Source organism: Labeo rohita, chromosome 24, assembly GCF_022985175.1.
Source record: "Labeo rohita strain BAU-BD-2019 chromosome 24, IGBB_LRoh.1.0, whole genome shotgun sequence".
In the NCBI taxonomy this organism is placed as follows: Eukaryota; Metazoa; Chordata; class Actinopteri; order Cypriniformes; family Cyprinidae; genus Labeo; species Labeo rohita.
The window spans coordinates 4684139-4698080 of record NC_066892.1 but is presented as its reverse complement, the minus strand read 5'-3'; the positions used below and the strand labels follow the sequence as shown (position 1 = coordinate 4698080).

Here is a 13942-nt window from a genome sequence, read left to right as displayed (position 1 = left end):
TGCTGAAATAACCAATTTATTGAAAACAACCTTACAGAGTACATCTAACCAAGGTAGGCAACATCCTTCCTGGAGTGTCGATGTCCTGCAGAGTTTAGCTCCAACTCTGAAAAAAACTCATCTGCCTGTAGCTCTAGTAATTCTGAAGAACTTGATTAGCTTGTTCAGGTGTGTTTGATTAGAGTTGGAGCTAAACTCTGCAGGACAGCAGCACTCCAGGACCAACGTTGCCCATCCTTGATCTAACCAAACTGCCTCCAAGAGTTCATACAGAAGGCTTGCTATCAGCAGTCTGCCTTAGATCAGGCTTCCTCACTCCTGGTTCAGGAAAGCTACTCTCTTACAGAGTTGAGTTCCAACCCAAAAAGTCTTGATCACAGCTGGAACTAAACTCTGAAGAAAAGTGGTACCAGGAGTAAAGAACTCTGCTATAGATGCTATAGTAGTGGTAGAACACTAAAAGCTATTCTCCAAACAAGTGTATTTTTTATGTGTTGTATGTTGTATTTGTATTTGTTCTTGTTGAGTTCTTGCTACATTTCTTCAACTATTCTTTGAACGGACCTTTGGTCTTCAGATGCACCAGTGACCATGACCAAAATGTTAAGCAGCTCTAAGACCCAAAAAGGAAAGATGGTTCGTTTGGAGTGTGAACTTTCTGCGGAGAGCAAATCAGTCACATGGCTCAAGGACAACAGAGAGATAGAGGTTGGGGTCAAGTATCAAATGGTAACAGAAGGAAAGAGCGAAGTTTTGCTCATTAAGGATTTCCAGTCTACAGACCAAGGTGTATATTCTTGCGTAGCCTCAGAAGAAGCAAAGACTTCAATCAACCTCAACCTCGAAGGTAGTTTACTTTGCTTAACCTCAGTAATCGTTTGTTTATGTCATGTTTAATATGAACTTTTTCCAACATCAAAATGTTTACAGGAGATGACACAACACTTTCTCAGGATGCGGGCAGCCAACCTAAACTGCCTCCTGAGGCTGCTTCCGAAGGAGATTTACATGCTCTGTGGGATGCAGTGGCCAAGAAGAGGAGAATGAGTCGGGAACCTACATTAGATTCAATTTCAGAGTTGCCAGAAGAAGATGGTAAGGAAAAGGCCCAGAGCAAAGAAGGAAAAGCACCTGAAATAGAAGTGAGACCTGCTGAGCCAACACCCAAGATCACAGCAGAGCCTAATCTCTATACAAGTTCTGATGAGGAATCTCTCAGTGGGACAAGCTTGGTGTCTTACCTTAAGAAAAGCAGCAAGTCGTCTATGACTGTGCAAAGCCACACTGAGACTATTGCCTCCAAGAAACTCTATGAGCACTTCCAGATGACAGAGGACTCTGTTACGAAGACATCTGTGGAGCCCCTCATAGAAGATCAGCAAGGAGATGAGTTGCAGGAGGCTGCTGTCAAGATTCAGGCAGCCTTCAAAGGTTATAAAGCCAGGAGGGACATGCGACCAGTCTTCAAAGAAGTATTCAAGGATCAGACTAAGGAGCCCAATGGGACAATTCATCTTGAGTGCATTGTGGAGGGTAAGCCAGATAAAGTTCGCTGGCTGAAAGATGGTGAAGCCTTAACAGATGGCAAACACCATCACATTGACATCTATAATGATGGCACCTGCTCTCTAGTAGTGACAGCTGCCACAACCAAAGACACGGGTGTATACACTTGTGAAGTAACCAATAAGTTTGGTGTTTCCACCCATAGTGGCAAAGTCACTGTAGGGACCCTCCGGGAATCTTCTGGGCGACGTCCTCTCACTTTGGGCTACAGTGCAGATAGTGAAGCTGAGAGCTCCTCAGGGAGTGAGATGGATGAGACTTTACGCCAAGCAAGTAAACGACTGCGGCGACTTCTTCGTACTCGCCTCCCTCCAGATGTGGAAGAGGAACCATTTGTAAGTGCGGATGAAGGAGATTTACCTCTAACAGGGCTACAGTCTTACCGGGAAGACGATCAGTATATCTACATCCGATTTGATAACCGATCAGAAGCTCAAGTAGCTTCTCAGCGCTTCCAGGAAATGTTTACTTATCAAGGAGTTCCCATCGAAACGGCCATCATAGCAGCAGCTGGTTCTAAGGTAGAGCTGCGTATCACAAAGATGGGTCTCTCCCAAGATGGCTCCCAAACCCCAACTCAGGAGCGACCGATGCCTGCTTTCATGACAGGAGCCCCTGGTATGACACTTCTTCCATGTGGTTCTACTATAAATATTTGTTGTTTGGTTCTTCATAAAGTTGCATGGTTCATTGTTGGATTTTGTTTGTCATAATAGGCCAGCACTTTTGAAATGTACAACAAAATGTTGCAACTTGCTTGTTTTGGATCTTAAAGTGATGGCATGTTATGTTTTCGCCTTGTTCAGCATTTCTCCTCAACAGTATTGCTATGTTCTGTTCTTTTCGGTTTTGTTTGCTCTTCCCCATTATCTTAATCACCTACCAACCTCCCAGCGGCCCCCGTCTTCCTGACGGAGGTCCGTAGCCAAGATGTTCCTGATGGGTTTCCAGTCAGTTTTGACTGTGTAATTGTCGGCAACCCCTCTCCCACTGTGAGATGGTTCAAGGATGGAAAGATGTTAGAGGAAAACGACCACTACATGATCAATGAAGACCAGGAAGGCCATCACCAGTTGATCATCACAGCTGTGCTCCCCACAGACATGGGCGTGTACCGATGCATGGCTGAAAATGACAGTGGCATCGCCTCCAGCAAGGCTGAGCTGAGGGTGGACAGTGAGTACACTGTTAAAAGAAAGTGTTAATAACAACCCAAAAACTCACAAATGTAGATAAGGAAGCAAAATGGTGTCCCAGATTGAAACGTTTTAACTAAGATGACACTTTCTTTTACTGGTGCATCTGTGAAGTGTATGCATGCGTTTTATCATTTTTGTTGTTTGTCTCAAGATGGCTTAAAAATGCAAGTTCGTAATATACTTAAGATGGATGTTCTTATATTTGATATTTAGAACTAATTAGAGATAATTTAATTTATTCTCTGGATTTGTTGTTTGAATAATGAGTGTTAGTAATGATGACAGTTTTTATTTTTCGGTAAGACTCAAGATTTCAAGATTCATGTTGTTTGATTACTGATTCAGTCTTCTATATATGTAAAGTGTCTTGCAGCTCAGACTATGACACAGCAGCTGATGCCACAGAGACATCTTCCTACGTCAGTGCTAAAGGTTATGTGTCTAGGTAGGAGTCGATCATTTAATTTAAAGTGATTTTCATGATGTTTTATGTCAGTACTACAAGGATAAAATAGATTTTAAAATAGAACTAACATCTGATTTAAATTTCATGCTAGTTCTAAATGGGCTTCTGCTTGTGTTTCGGTTCCTCTTTTAGCTCGGAGCACAGGGACACGGAGGCTTTTGAGTCTGTGGCAGAGGATGAGCAGCTTCCTCAGGTTGTGGATGAGTTACATGATTTATTCCTCAGTCCTGGAGCACCCATTGCCAAAATGAGTGTCAGGGTCAAAGGTCAGCTATGTTTTTTTTTCCATGGATGCAAATTCTGTTTCATTTCAGATTCTGTTTTATTTGTATTCTGGTTATTTATGCTATTATGAATACTATTTATTCCAAGTGTTTCCTCTTTTGCATGTGCACCTGTTGTATCTATTCAACTCTAGTCGCTCTAACCATAATGACATTAATGTCCTAAATCCTTTATATGAACTTGTTTATATTCTTAATAAACATGCACATTGTTTTGCATCCAAGTGTACTGTAATTTTCAGCTGTTGCATTTGCAGTTAAATGGGTGGCAAACACTGTTTCAACGCCTTTCTGCAGGATTTCCCACACCAAGGGTTTACTGGTTCAAAGATGGCACCCCACTCCAAGCCTCCAGCAGAATTGTACTGTCGACTGAGCGAGATCAGCACAGTCTGGAGATTTTGGATGTTAAGCGCGAGGACACCGGAGAATACTCAGCATACATTAGCAATATAGCTGGTTCTGCCTACTCTTCAGCACGACTGAATGTACTGGGTAAATGTTGCTTTTATACTTTAACTCTTTTCATATGTCGCTTGCGTTGGTGTCTTTGTAAGTCTGTGACAAGAATTGGAAGCGTATTTAAAATGATAAGTGATTCATCAGAATTACAGTAAAATTGTTTTCCAAATGTGCTGAACAAGAATGTTTTTCTGTTAATTTCTTTGTTTACTTTTACTAATTAGCTCCTGGAGAGCGCCCAGCACCTGATCAGGCACGAATTAGAGGTAAGCATCTATCTTGCATACAGCATGTGTGATTATGAATCATTGTTCCACATGAACTTTGAAGTATTGATATGAAAATTATGCATGCATGTCATTTGCTCCACAAATAGATTCAAAGGTGTCACTTGTGCCACCACGCTTCCTGGAGAGGTTCAGCAACAAGAAGGTGAAACAGGGAGCAAGTATAACGCTGTCAGTCAAAGTGGAAGGTATAGTGTGTTACCACAATAAATGAAAATAACTTCATATGCAATTTTGAGAAATAGACCAAAGCATTAAGCGGAACATGAAAAAAAGTGAAATATGTCAAGCCAAATTACTGTCTTCCAAAGGCTCCCCAACCCCATCTGTAAACTGGTTAAAGGAAGTGTCAGATAAGGATGTTCTGTGGATCAAGGCAGACACACCAGGTTACAAGGTGGCCAGCTCTGGCCGTCAACATAGTCTCATTCTCATGGAAGTGGAAAAAAAACATGGCGGCATGTACACTTGCATCGCCACCAACCGTGCTGGACAGTCAGTCAACACAGCCCGACTGGATGTGGAGACAGGTCAGGAACTCATGGTTTAGTGACCGTAGTGATGTCAGAATCACATGACGCCTTTTTAATATCATTATTTTTTTCAAGATTATGACTGGTATGCATACCTTTTCATCATGCTTACTTTTTTGTCCAACAGCACCAGAGCAGAAGAAAGTGGGGCCTGAGTAAGTTTAAATATAAATGATTACAGCTGTCAATTTAGATACTTTTATTGATCTAAACATTTAAACATTTTAAAGTTTTAGAGATTTAGATGTTTTTTTTCTCCAGGGTTCTGGGAATTACTATCAGTCCACCAGAGGAAGAGGGCAGAGGTAAATATTTGATATTGATCTTTGTTTTTTACTCTTTTGTTTACTATCAGTGCATTATATATACCATTAGGTATTTGTCAATGAATCTGCAACAAATACAAATGATTACTGTGATTACATCTCAGGAGAGATCAAACTGTCTTCCCTGGGTGGAGTGGGTACTGAGGAATTCTTACAAAAACTCACAACCCAAATCACAGAAATGGTATCTGCCAGGATTACTCAAGGTAAGAGAAAACATATTTTTTGCTTGTGTGTGTGTTTTTTTTTTTCTTCAGTCAATAATATTAAGCAATATGTATAAATAATGTATGCGCTATTTATACTGTACTGTTTTTTATTAAATTTGCCTTCTTAATTTGTCAATTTTATTGTATGTTATTTTGCACTATTAATAACTATTTATCTTGCTAATGTAGTATTTCTCTACAGATGCATCCTAATATTCACTCAAAACAGTGTGCACTGTTTTTGAATGAGTTTAGCGTGTGCTCAAATGCTTTGAATTTATGTCACAGGATGTACTGAGTACTGAAATGGAGTACACCTGTTGCAAATTCACTTTTTTAAATAATTACTTATACTCTGGAAATTTTTAATAAACACATTTTGTGTCTTTTCCTGAACTTCCCTTCTGTTTTATATTTTTTTTTTTTTTTTTTAAATCTCTCTGGATTCCTCAATTCCTAAGCAGCTCACTGACTCCATTCTTTTGTCTATCCATCAAACTACCCATCCATTCTCTCATCCCTCTATTCACTCACATTCTCATTGAAGCATTGATTTGTTCAGACAGCTTACAGAACCATCAAGTGCTCCAGTGGATGAAATCTTGGCCCAAAGTAACCAGTATGTATCCGCAGAACCTCCAGTGTAACACACCAGAACCTTGACTTTTTCTCCATAAGGCTATGCTGTTGTTAATCACTTTGCTTGTCTGTTTCTTTAGCCATTAACATTTTTTGAAAAAAAAAAAAGAATTCAGTTAAGATATTATATTAAGTTAAAAATGCTTAAAGTATTGCCAAGTGGTAATAAAGTCATGGTTCTTTAAAATCAGGGCCATTTGTCACAATTCAAAATAAACTGGACATTCTGAAATTCAGTGGAAGCAGTCTCATTTTTATCTTTCAAGGTGTCTCTGTTTCAGTATACACAGAAAATTGATGAATGCTCGCCAACATATTTATTTATGTATGGAGTTGCATGAACAATACATTAGTGTTGGCTTTTTAAAAAGCATGATATAGTGCATGTTAAATTGTAGGAGAAACATGATACAGTACAAGTATTAGTGATTATATTCTGAGTCATAGATGATTAATAATGCATCTTACAAGTGGTGAGCTCAAATGATTGTCAAAAATGTGACCCTGGACCACAAAACCAGTCTTAAGTCGCTGGGTATGTATGTAGCAATAGCCAAAAATACATTGTATGGGTCAAAATTATTGATTTTTCTTTTATGCCAAAAATCATTTGAAAATTAAGTAAAGATCATGTTTCATTAAGATATTTTGTAAAATTTCTACTGTAAATACATTAAAACTTAATTTTTGATTAGTAATATGTATAGGCAATTTTCTCAATATTTAGATTTTTTTGCACCCTCAGATTCCAGATTTTCAAATAGTTGTATCTCGACCAAATATTGTCCTGTCCTAACAAACCATACATCAATGGCAAGCTTATTTATTCAGCTTTCAGATGATATATAAAGCTCAATTTCGAAAAATGGACCCTTATGACTAGTTTTGTGGCCCAGGGTCACAAAGATGCTTTTTTTGTCACTGTTGTTATTTGCATAATTTCTCTGTTTCTACAATAGCAATGGGAAAACTTGTCTGGTGATTATTCTCGAATATATGCTCAAATTGATCAGTGGATGAATGACTGAGTAAACTTAGTTTGTACAATTTTGTTATCTCTTATTTATAAACAGTATTTCAAATCCAATGGATCCCAAACTTTTTAAACCACCGTCACTCTTTTATCGCTGGTGAAAAAACCAGCATATGCTGGTAGGTATGTTTTGATGCTGGAATTCCTTGCCCAGCAAAAACCAGCAAAGGACCAGCATAAACCAGCAAAGGACCAGTTTAAACCAGCATCAAAACCTACCTAACCAGCATTCCAGCATCAAAACATACCTACCAGCAAATGCCGTTTTTTTCACCAGGGATATCTAATTCATATCAAATTATCATGGACCCCGCCATCCTGTCTCGTCTAAACTTGGTAATAGTTTGAAACACAATCACATTTTACCGGGAATTAACCAAATACACTTACTGGAAGCGAAGGTACTTACATATTTGAATTGTAGGCTAAATAAAAACGATTATTGTGGCTTACCGTCTGTTTAGGTCATCGAAACCGGGACAGTTTTCCTCACATATCATGCTCAGCATCCATTTTGGAGAGATAATGGTTTCCAAATCCATATTTTCACCACTTTGTATCTCTTCGGGCTGTTTGACGTTGAAGCAAACGCACGTTCGTTGCTAAAGTTTTAGTATGGAGTTACCATAGCCTCCATAACCGTCTCTTCAGTGAATTCGCGGTATTTTTAAAAACGGCGGCTATTTCACAGCGGAAGCATGTCGTCATCGCGAGATTAAAATGTACACAGGCGATTGTTTAAACGGATTTAATGTAAACAGTTTGCGTTAGTAAGAAACTAACGACTCGCATCAGCTAGCATATGACAACTAGATGAGTAAAGTTTGAGAACAAACTTTAAGTTGTCTTGAGAAAGCCTAGCCTGAAAGTTTGAAGCAGTTGTAATAGTATGGAAGCAGCTAGCATGATTTAACACATTGCTTACATGATTTAATGTGTTGTTAACATGTTTTAGCATGATTAGCTTATTGCTTGTATTTTTATAGGCTGATTACAATGTTGTTAGCATGATTAGCATGTTGTTATCATAATTTGCAAGTTACTAGAATGTTGTTAGCATGATCAGCAAGTTACTAGAATGTTGTTAGCATGATCAGCCTGATTAGCATGTTGATAGCATGTTTCGCACATGATTAGCATGTTTCTAACATGGCTAACATGTTACTAGCTTGTTAACATGTTTCTAGCATGATTAGCAAAGTTGCTAGCATGTTTCTAGCATGATTAGCATGTCGTTAGCATGTTTCTGGCATGATTAACAAGTTGTTAACATGTTTCTGGCATGATTAGCAAGTTATTAGCATGATGTTAGCATGATTAGCATTTTACTAGCATTTTGATAGCATGTTTCTAACATGATTAACAATTTACTAACATGTTGTAAGCATGTTTCTAGTATGATTAGCATGTAACTAGCACGTTGCTACCATGATTAGCACGTTACTAGCATGTTGTTAGCATGTTTCTAGTATGATTAGCATGTAACTAGCACGTTGCTAGCATGTTGTTAGCATGATTAACATGGTACTAACACGTTGTTAGCATTTTTCTATCATGATTAGCATGTTACTAGCATGATTAGCATGTTACTAGCATGTTGCTAAAATGATTAGCAAGTTACTAGCATGCTGCAAGCTGATTAGCATGTTGTTAGCATGTTTCTAACATGATTAGCATGTTTCTAACATGATTAGCATGTTTTTAACATAATTAGCATGTTGTTAGCATGATTAGCATGTTACTAGCACATTGCTAGCATGTTTATATCATGATTAGCAAGTTATTAGCGTGTTGTTAGCATGATTAGCATGTTACTAGAATTTTGTTAGCATGTTTCTAACATGATTAGCATGTTACTAGCATGTTGCTAGCATGATTAGCAAATTACTAGCATGTTGCTAGCATGATTTAGATAGCTAGATAGATTAGAAATATTAGAAATATTAGAGTGGAAGCTTAAATGAGTGTAAATGGATTAGAAATAGTACATAGAAGGGAAGCTTCATTGAGCCTCAAGGGATTCTGGGAGTTTAGATTTGAATTTTGTCAAATTCTGAAGTACATATGTTAAAGATATGTACAGTTGTTTTTTGACTTTGAAATGTTTGTATTCAAATTTTATGCCCAGATTTATATATTCAAATTAAATTCTGAATATGCATCTGCTGATTTTTTAAATTGAATCAGAGCAAGTGTGTTGTAGTTCTATGCAAATGTGATGCTTGAAAGCTCATGCTGTCAAACATGATGCTTAACTTAAACATTGTTATGACCATAATTGACGCAGTACCTTTTTCTCCCTTTATTCTTTTTGTCTCTGTCTGCCTCAAGCTACATTACGTGTCCCAGGAGCTGACAGCGATGATGACACAAAAACACCATCCCCATCTCCATATCACGGCCGATCACGCCCTCCATCTCTGATCGCAGACTCATCGTCTGAGTCTGATGAAGGAGACGCCAGGGGAGAGGTATTACAAATATCACACTCTTAGTGTCACCAACAAACTAATTTTATTATTACAACTAATGTAATTGTGTCAGACCTATTGCTATTCTGTTTACATAGGAATTTCCTGAGAAGAGGAAATAAAAATGGATGTGTAATTTTAGAATCATAATTATGTAGTTCATATTATTTTTATATGAGTTAAGCGTCTGGTTATTTTTAATTTGACAGAAGGATATTTAAAAGCAGAATCATAAGTGACCCTGAACCACAAAACCAGTCATACCGGTCTTTTTTTATTGAATAAATAAGCTTTCTATTGATGTATGGTTTGTTAGGATAGGACAATATTTGTCTGAGATACAACTATTTGAATATCTGGAATGTGAGGGTGCAAGAAAATCTAAATATTGAGAAAATCACCTTGAAAGTTGTCCAAATGCATATTACTAATCAAAAATTAATTTTTGATACATTTATGGTAGGAAATTTACAAAATGTGTTCATGGAACATGATCTTTACTTATATCCTAATGATTTTTGGCATCATTTTGACCCATACAATGTATTTTTGCCTATTGCTACAAATATACCTGTGCTACTGGTTTTGTGGTCCAGAGTCACATAATAAAGGGTGAAGGTGGCACTTCACATTTTAAAAATGTTTGGTTATCTCAATGCATCTGTGCAGATGTTTGATATCTATGTGGTGACCGCTGACTACAACCCCATGGGGGTCAATAAAGATGCCATCGCTCTGAAAGAGGGCCAGTATGTGGAGGTTCTGGACTCTGCCCATCCACTTAAATGGCTGGTCCGCACCAAGCCCACCAAATCCAACCCATCTCGCCAAGGATGGGTCTCACCTGCGTATCTTGACAAAAGACTAAAGGTCAGTTTAGTATCATTCAAAATGGGTTTAAATGGTCACCTAATTTTAAAAATTGTGCATTTGCTTGTGTGTCTTAAAATTTCTTACTAATGATCAATTGGTTGTGTTGCAGCTGTCTGCAGATGTAGCAGACCTCCCCGAAACCACCAGAGAAGAAGTCACAGAGACAGAGTACAAGAAGAAACTCTGGTAAATTTGGACAATTTTAAGTGCATTTAAGATGTGCATTATATTTTGTACTACTTTAGTAATTCTACCCCGGTTTCACTTGTATCTAGTCAACTTATCCAAGAGCTGATCAGCACAGAAACTGAGTTTCTGAAGGAGATAGAATTCGTCACGTCACACCATCTGAAGCATGTGAATGAGGAAAGCACACCGCCTGAAATCACCAGCCAGAAGGAAACCGTCTTCCGTAATATCAATGATTTGAAATCCTTCCACAGCAGGTACAGAGTTCAGACAATCAAATATTATATGGTTCATTCTAAAACTCTGCATAATCAATTTTCATTCTTAAGAAGTATGTAAAGAGTGGTTTTCATTTATGTGCTAGTCTTGACATAGAAATGTGACATAAGGGAAATGCATAATGAAGTTGACTGTTTTCCAGCTCTTTGCTGCCTGGTCTGCGTGATTGTGACACAGATGATGACATTGCCATGCATTTCCTGAGAAACTCTGAAGGGTTTGAGAAATATCTGCAGTACCTCATTGGACAATCGCAAGCTGAGTCCGTCATCAGTGAGAAAGAAGTACACCAATTTTTCAAGGTGGGTTTACAAAATATTTACGGTATAGCTATGTCTTTCTGGGGGCGTAAAATGGTACTTAGAACACTCAGAAAATGTTTCATGTCTTTTTTTCATTAGAATTATACAGTCTCGGAGCTGGCAAATGTTGACCCCTCAGAGGGTCCAGTGCTAAGCATCAATGCTTACCTTCAGAGACCATCGGAGAGAATTCAGAAGTACAGAGCTTTACTGAAGGTAATTTTTCCAGATCTAATTGTAGGCAATCTTCACTTTCAAAATGTAAAAATTTCAACATGTGCTTAGACATTGTGTGATATGACTCTGCTCTGACATTTGAAAGTGACCAACACATTTCCAATGTCCCTTAATTTAACTCTAGGAATTGATCCGGAACAAGGCGAGGAACGGTCAGAACTGCTGTTTGTTGGAGCAGGCCTATGCCATGGTGTCGTCCCTTTCTCAACGCTCGGAAAACACACACCATGTATCTCTCATAGAGAACTACCCCGCCAATCTGGAGGCACTGGGAGAACCTATTAGACAGGTACAGTCTCTAATCTCAAATGTCGCAATTTAAGGTACAAGATTATTGCTTTGTGATTGAAGGAGAAGTTCACTTCCAGTATAAAAATCTACAGATAATGTACTCACCCCTTTGTCATCCAAGATGTTCATGTTGTTCTTTTTTCAGTCGTAAAGAATTTGTTTTTTGAGGAAAACATTGCAGGATTTCTCTCCATATAGTGGTCTTCTATGGTGCCCGTAAGTTTGAACTTCCAAAATGCAGTTTAAATGCAGTTTCAAAGGGCTCTAAATGATCCCAGCCAAGGAAGAGTGTCTTATCTAGCGGTTATCTTCTACAAAAAAAAAAAAAAAGATAAATTATATACTTTTTAACCTCAAATGCTCATCTTGTCTAGCTCTGTGTGAACTCTGTGTATTGAGGTTCAAGACAGTTAGGTTAGGTCAAAAAAGTCCTCAAATCTCATTTTCTCCTCCAACTCCAAATACATCCCCACACGGAAATAACCTATATAAACATATATGTTTTAATATAGGTTTTTGATATAGGTTTTTAATATATGTGACATATATAAAATTGTCCGTTTTCCTATATTATATGTACATATATGTGCATATATGTACATATATGTACATATAATATAGGAAAACGGCCAATTTTACATATGTCACATATATTAAAAACCTATATCAAAACCTATATTAAAACATATATGTTTATATGTGTGGGTAAATTCCATAACATGTCAATTACATGTGATACCAATTTCACGTGTTCGCACATAAGTTTTTTGCATTTTTTTTTTTTTTTTGTTAGTTCTTAGTTATTGCCTTGATAATAGAAAATATGAGCTAGGCATCATGTATGACAGTTGCCAAAGTGAGATATGAGCTAAAATAACCAGATCCTGCCATGAGCTATATAGGAGACATATCTTGTATGTACATATAGGGCTTTTCTGTGGATATAAAGAAGCAATACAGGAGACCTATATGGCCTGTATATGCACATATATGCACCTCAATTTTGCCTATATGTGGCATATATACGCATATATGCAGCATATATATTATCATATATGTGCATATATACTGCATATAGGTTTCATATATGCGCATATATCCTCATATAGGTTCTTTCCATGTGGGTCGCTGCAGAAGTACCAACCCAGTGTTTACAAAGTGAACATGCAAAGAAGATCAAACGCCCTTCACAAAAAAAAAACAGCGATGTAGGACAATTTTGAAGTTGGAAAAGAAAATGAGATGGGAGTTTTTCGATCTACCCTAAGTTTCTTGAGCCGGTATACACAGAATACACGCAGAGCTGGATAATATGAGCATTTGAGGTTAAAAAGTATATATTCCTTGGCTCAATATGTTCAAATTCACGGGGGGGACCATAGAAGTCCATTACATGAAGAGAAATCCTGAAACGTTTCCCCTCAGAAAAGAATTTCTTTACGATTGAAGAAAGACGTGAGTAAATTATCTCTACATTTTTGTTCTAAAAGTGAACTTCTATTTTGAGTGTTCTAGAATGTTTCAACTATTTGTAGTAAATTTTAAACCTTCAAAGTGTAAAATTAAGCTCTGGGTATTTTTACAGGGGCCTTTCACTGTTTGGGAAGGAGCTCCTGGAATTCGAACATCTTCCAGAGGTCACCACCGCCACGTCTTCCTCTTCAAAAACCATGTGGTCATCTGCAAACAGAAGAGAGACACAAACACAGACACCCAAGCATATGTGTTCAAGAATATGATGAAGGTTGGAGCTTTGCAAAAGCTTTTTTAGTGGCTGAAATTAAGTGATGCACATACTGTAATGGCCAATGCTGATCATTCAAGCTTACAAGATGATATTGTTTATAAAAATATAATGCATAATAAAATAATGTGTTTTTATTCTTTAGCTCACAAACATTGATGTGAATGAGACGGTGGAGGGTGATGAGAGAGCGTTTGAGATCTGGCATGAGCGCGAGGACTCCGTGAGAAAATACACGTTGCAGGCACGGACTGTTATCATTAAGAACTCATGGCTCCGCGACCTCCGTGACCTTCAGCAGCGCTACAGCATGCCAGCTTGGTGTAAGTTGCCCACACCTATGAAACATCAGTTATACTATCCCATGTTCTTAAATACTACAATTAAAATAATCCCTAGTCCTAAAATGTAGTGTTTTACATGTATTACAGGCCCTCCAGATTTCGACGCAGTGTTGACAGACTGCACAGCAGAGCTCGGACAGACAGTAAAACTCGCCTGCAAGGTCACCGGTGCCCCCAAACCACAGGTGACCTGGTACAAAGGTAAGGA

General features: G+C 38.0%; 1 protein-coding gene across 1 annotated transcript in view; it reads left to right on the top strand.

Annotated features, from left to right (window-relative positions):
• The window catches only part of obscnb (obscurin, cytoskeletal calmodulin and titin-interacting RhoGEF b), a 56427-nt gene that overhangs the window by 38845 nt on the left and 3640 nt on the right, over window positions 1-13942 (top strand). The window contains 22 exon segments of the mRNA XM_051098132.1: window positions 578-847; window positions 931-2184; window positions 2461-2742; window positions 3129-3210; window positions 3364-3497; window positions 3813-4010; window positions 4202-4243; window positions 4354-4452; window positions 4576-4794; window positions 4925-4952; window positions 5059-5102; window positions 5228-5329; window positions 9336-9475; window positions 10145-10345; window positions 10458-10534; window positions 10624-10794; window positions 10959-11118; window positions 11218-11334; window positions 11480-11644; window positions 13232-13390; window positions 13536-13713; window positions 13822-13935. Of these exon segments, the coding sequence (XP_050954089.1) occupies window positions 578-847; window positions 931-2184; window positions 2461-2742; window positions 3129-3210; window positions 3364-3497; window positions 3813-4010; window positions 4202-4243; window positions 4354-4452; window positions 4576-4794; window positions 4925-4952; window positions 5059-5102; window positions 5228-5329; window positions 9336-9475; window positions 10145-10345; window positions 10458-10534; window positions 10624-10794; window positions 10959-11118; window positions 11218-11334; window positions 11480-11644; window positions 13232-13390; window positions 13536-13713; window positions 13822-13935 (4236 nt within the window).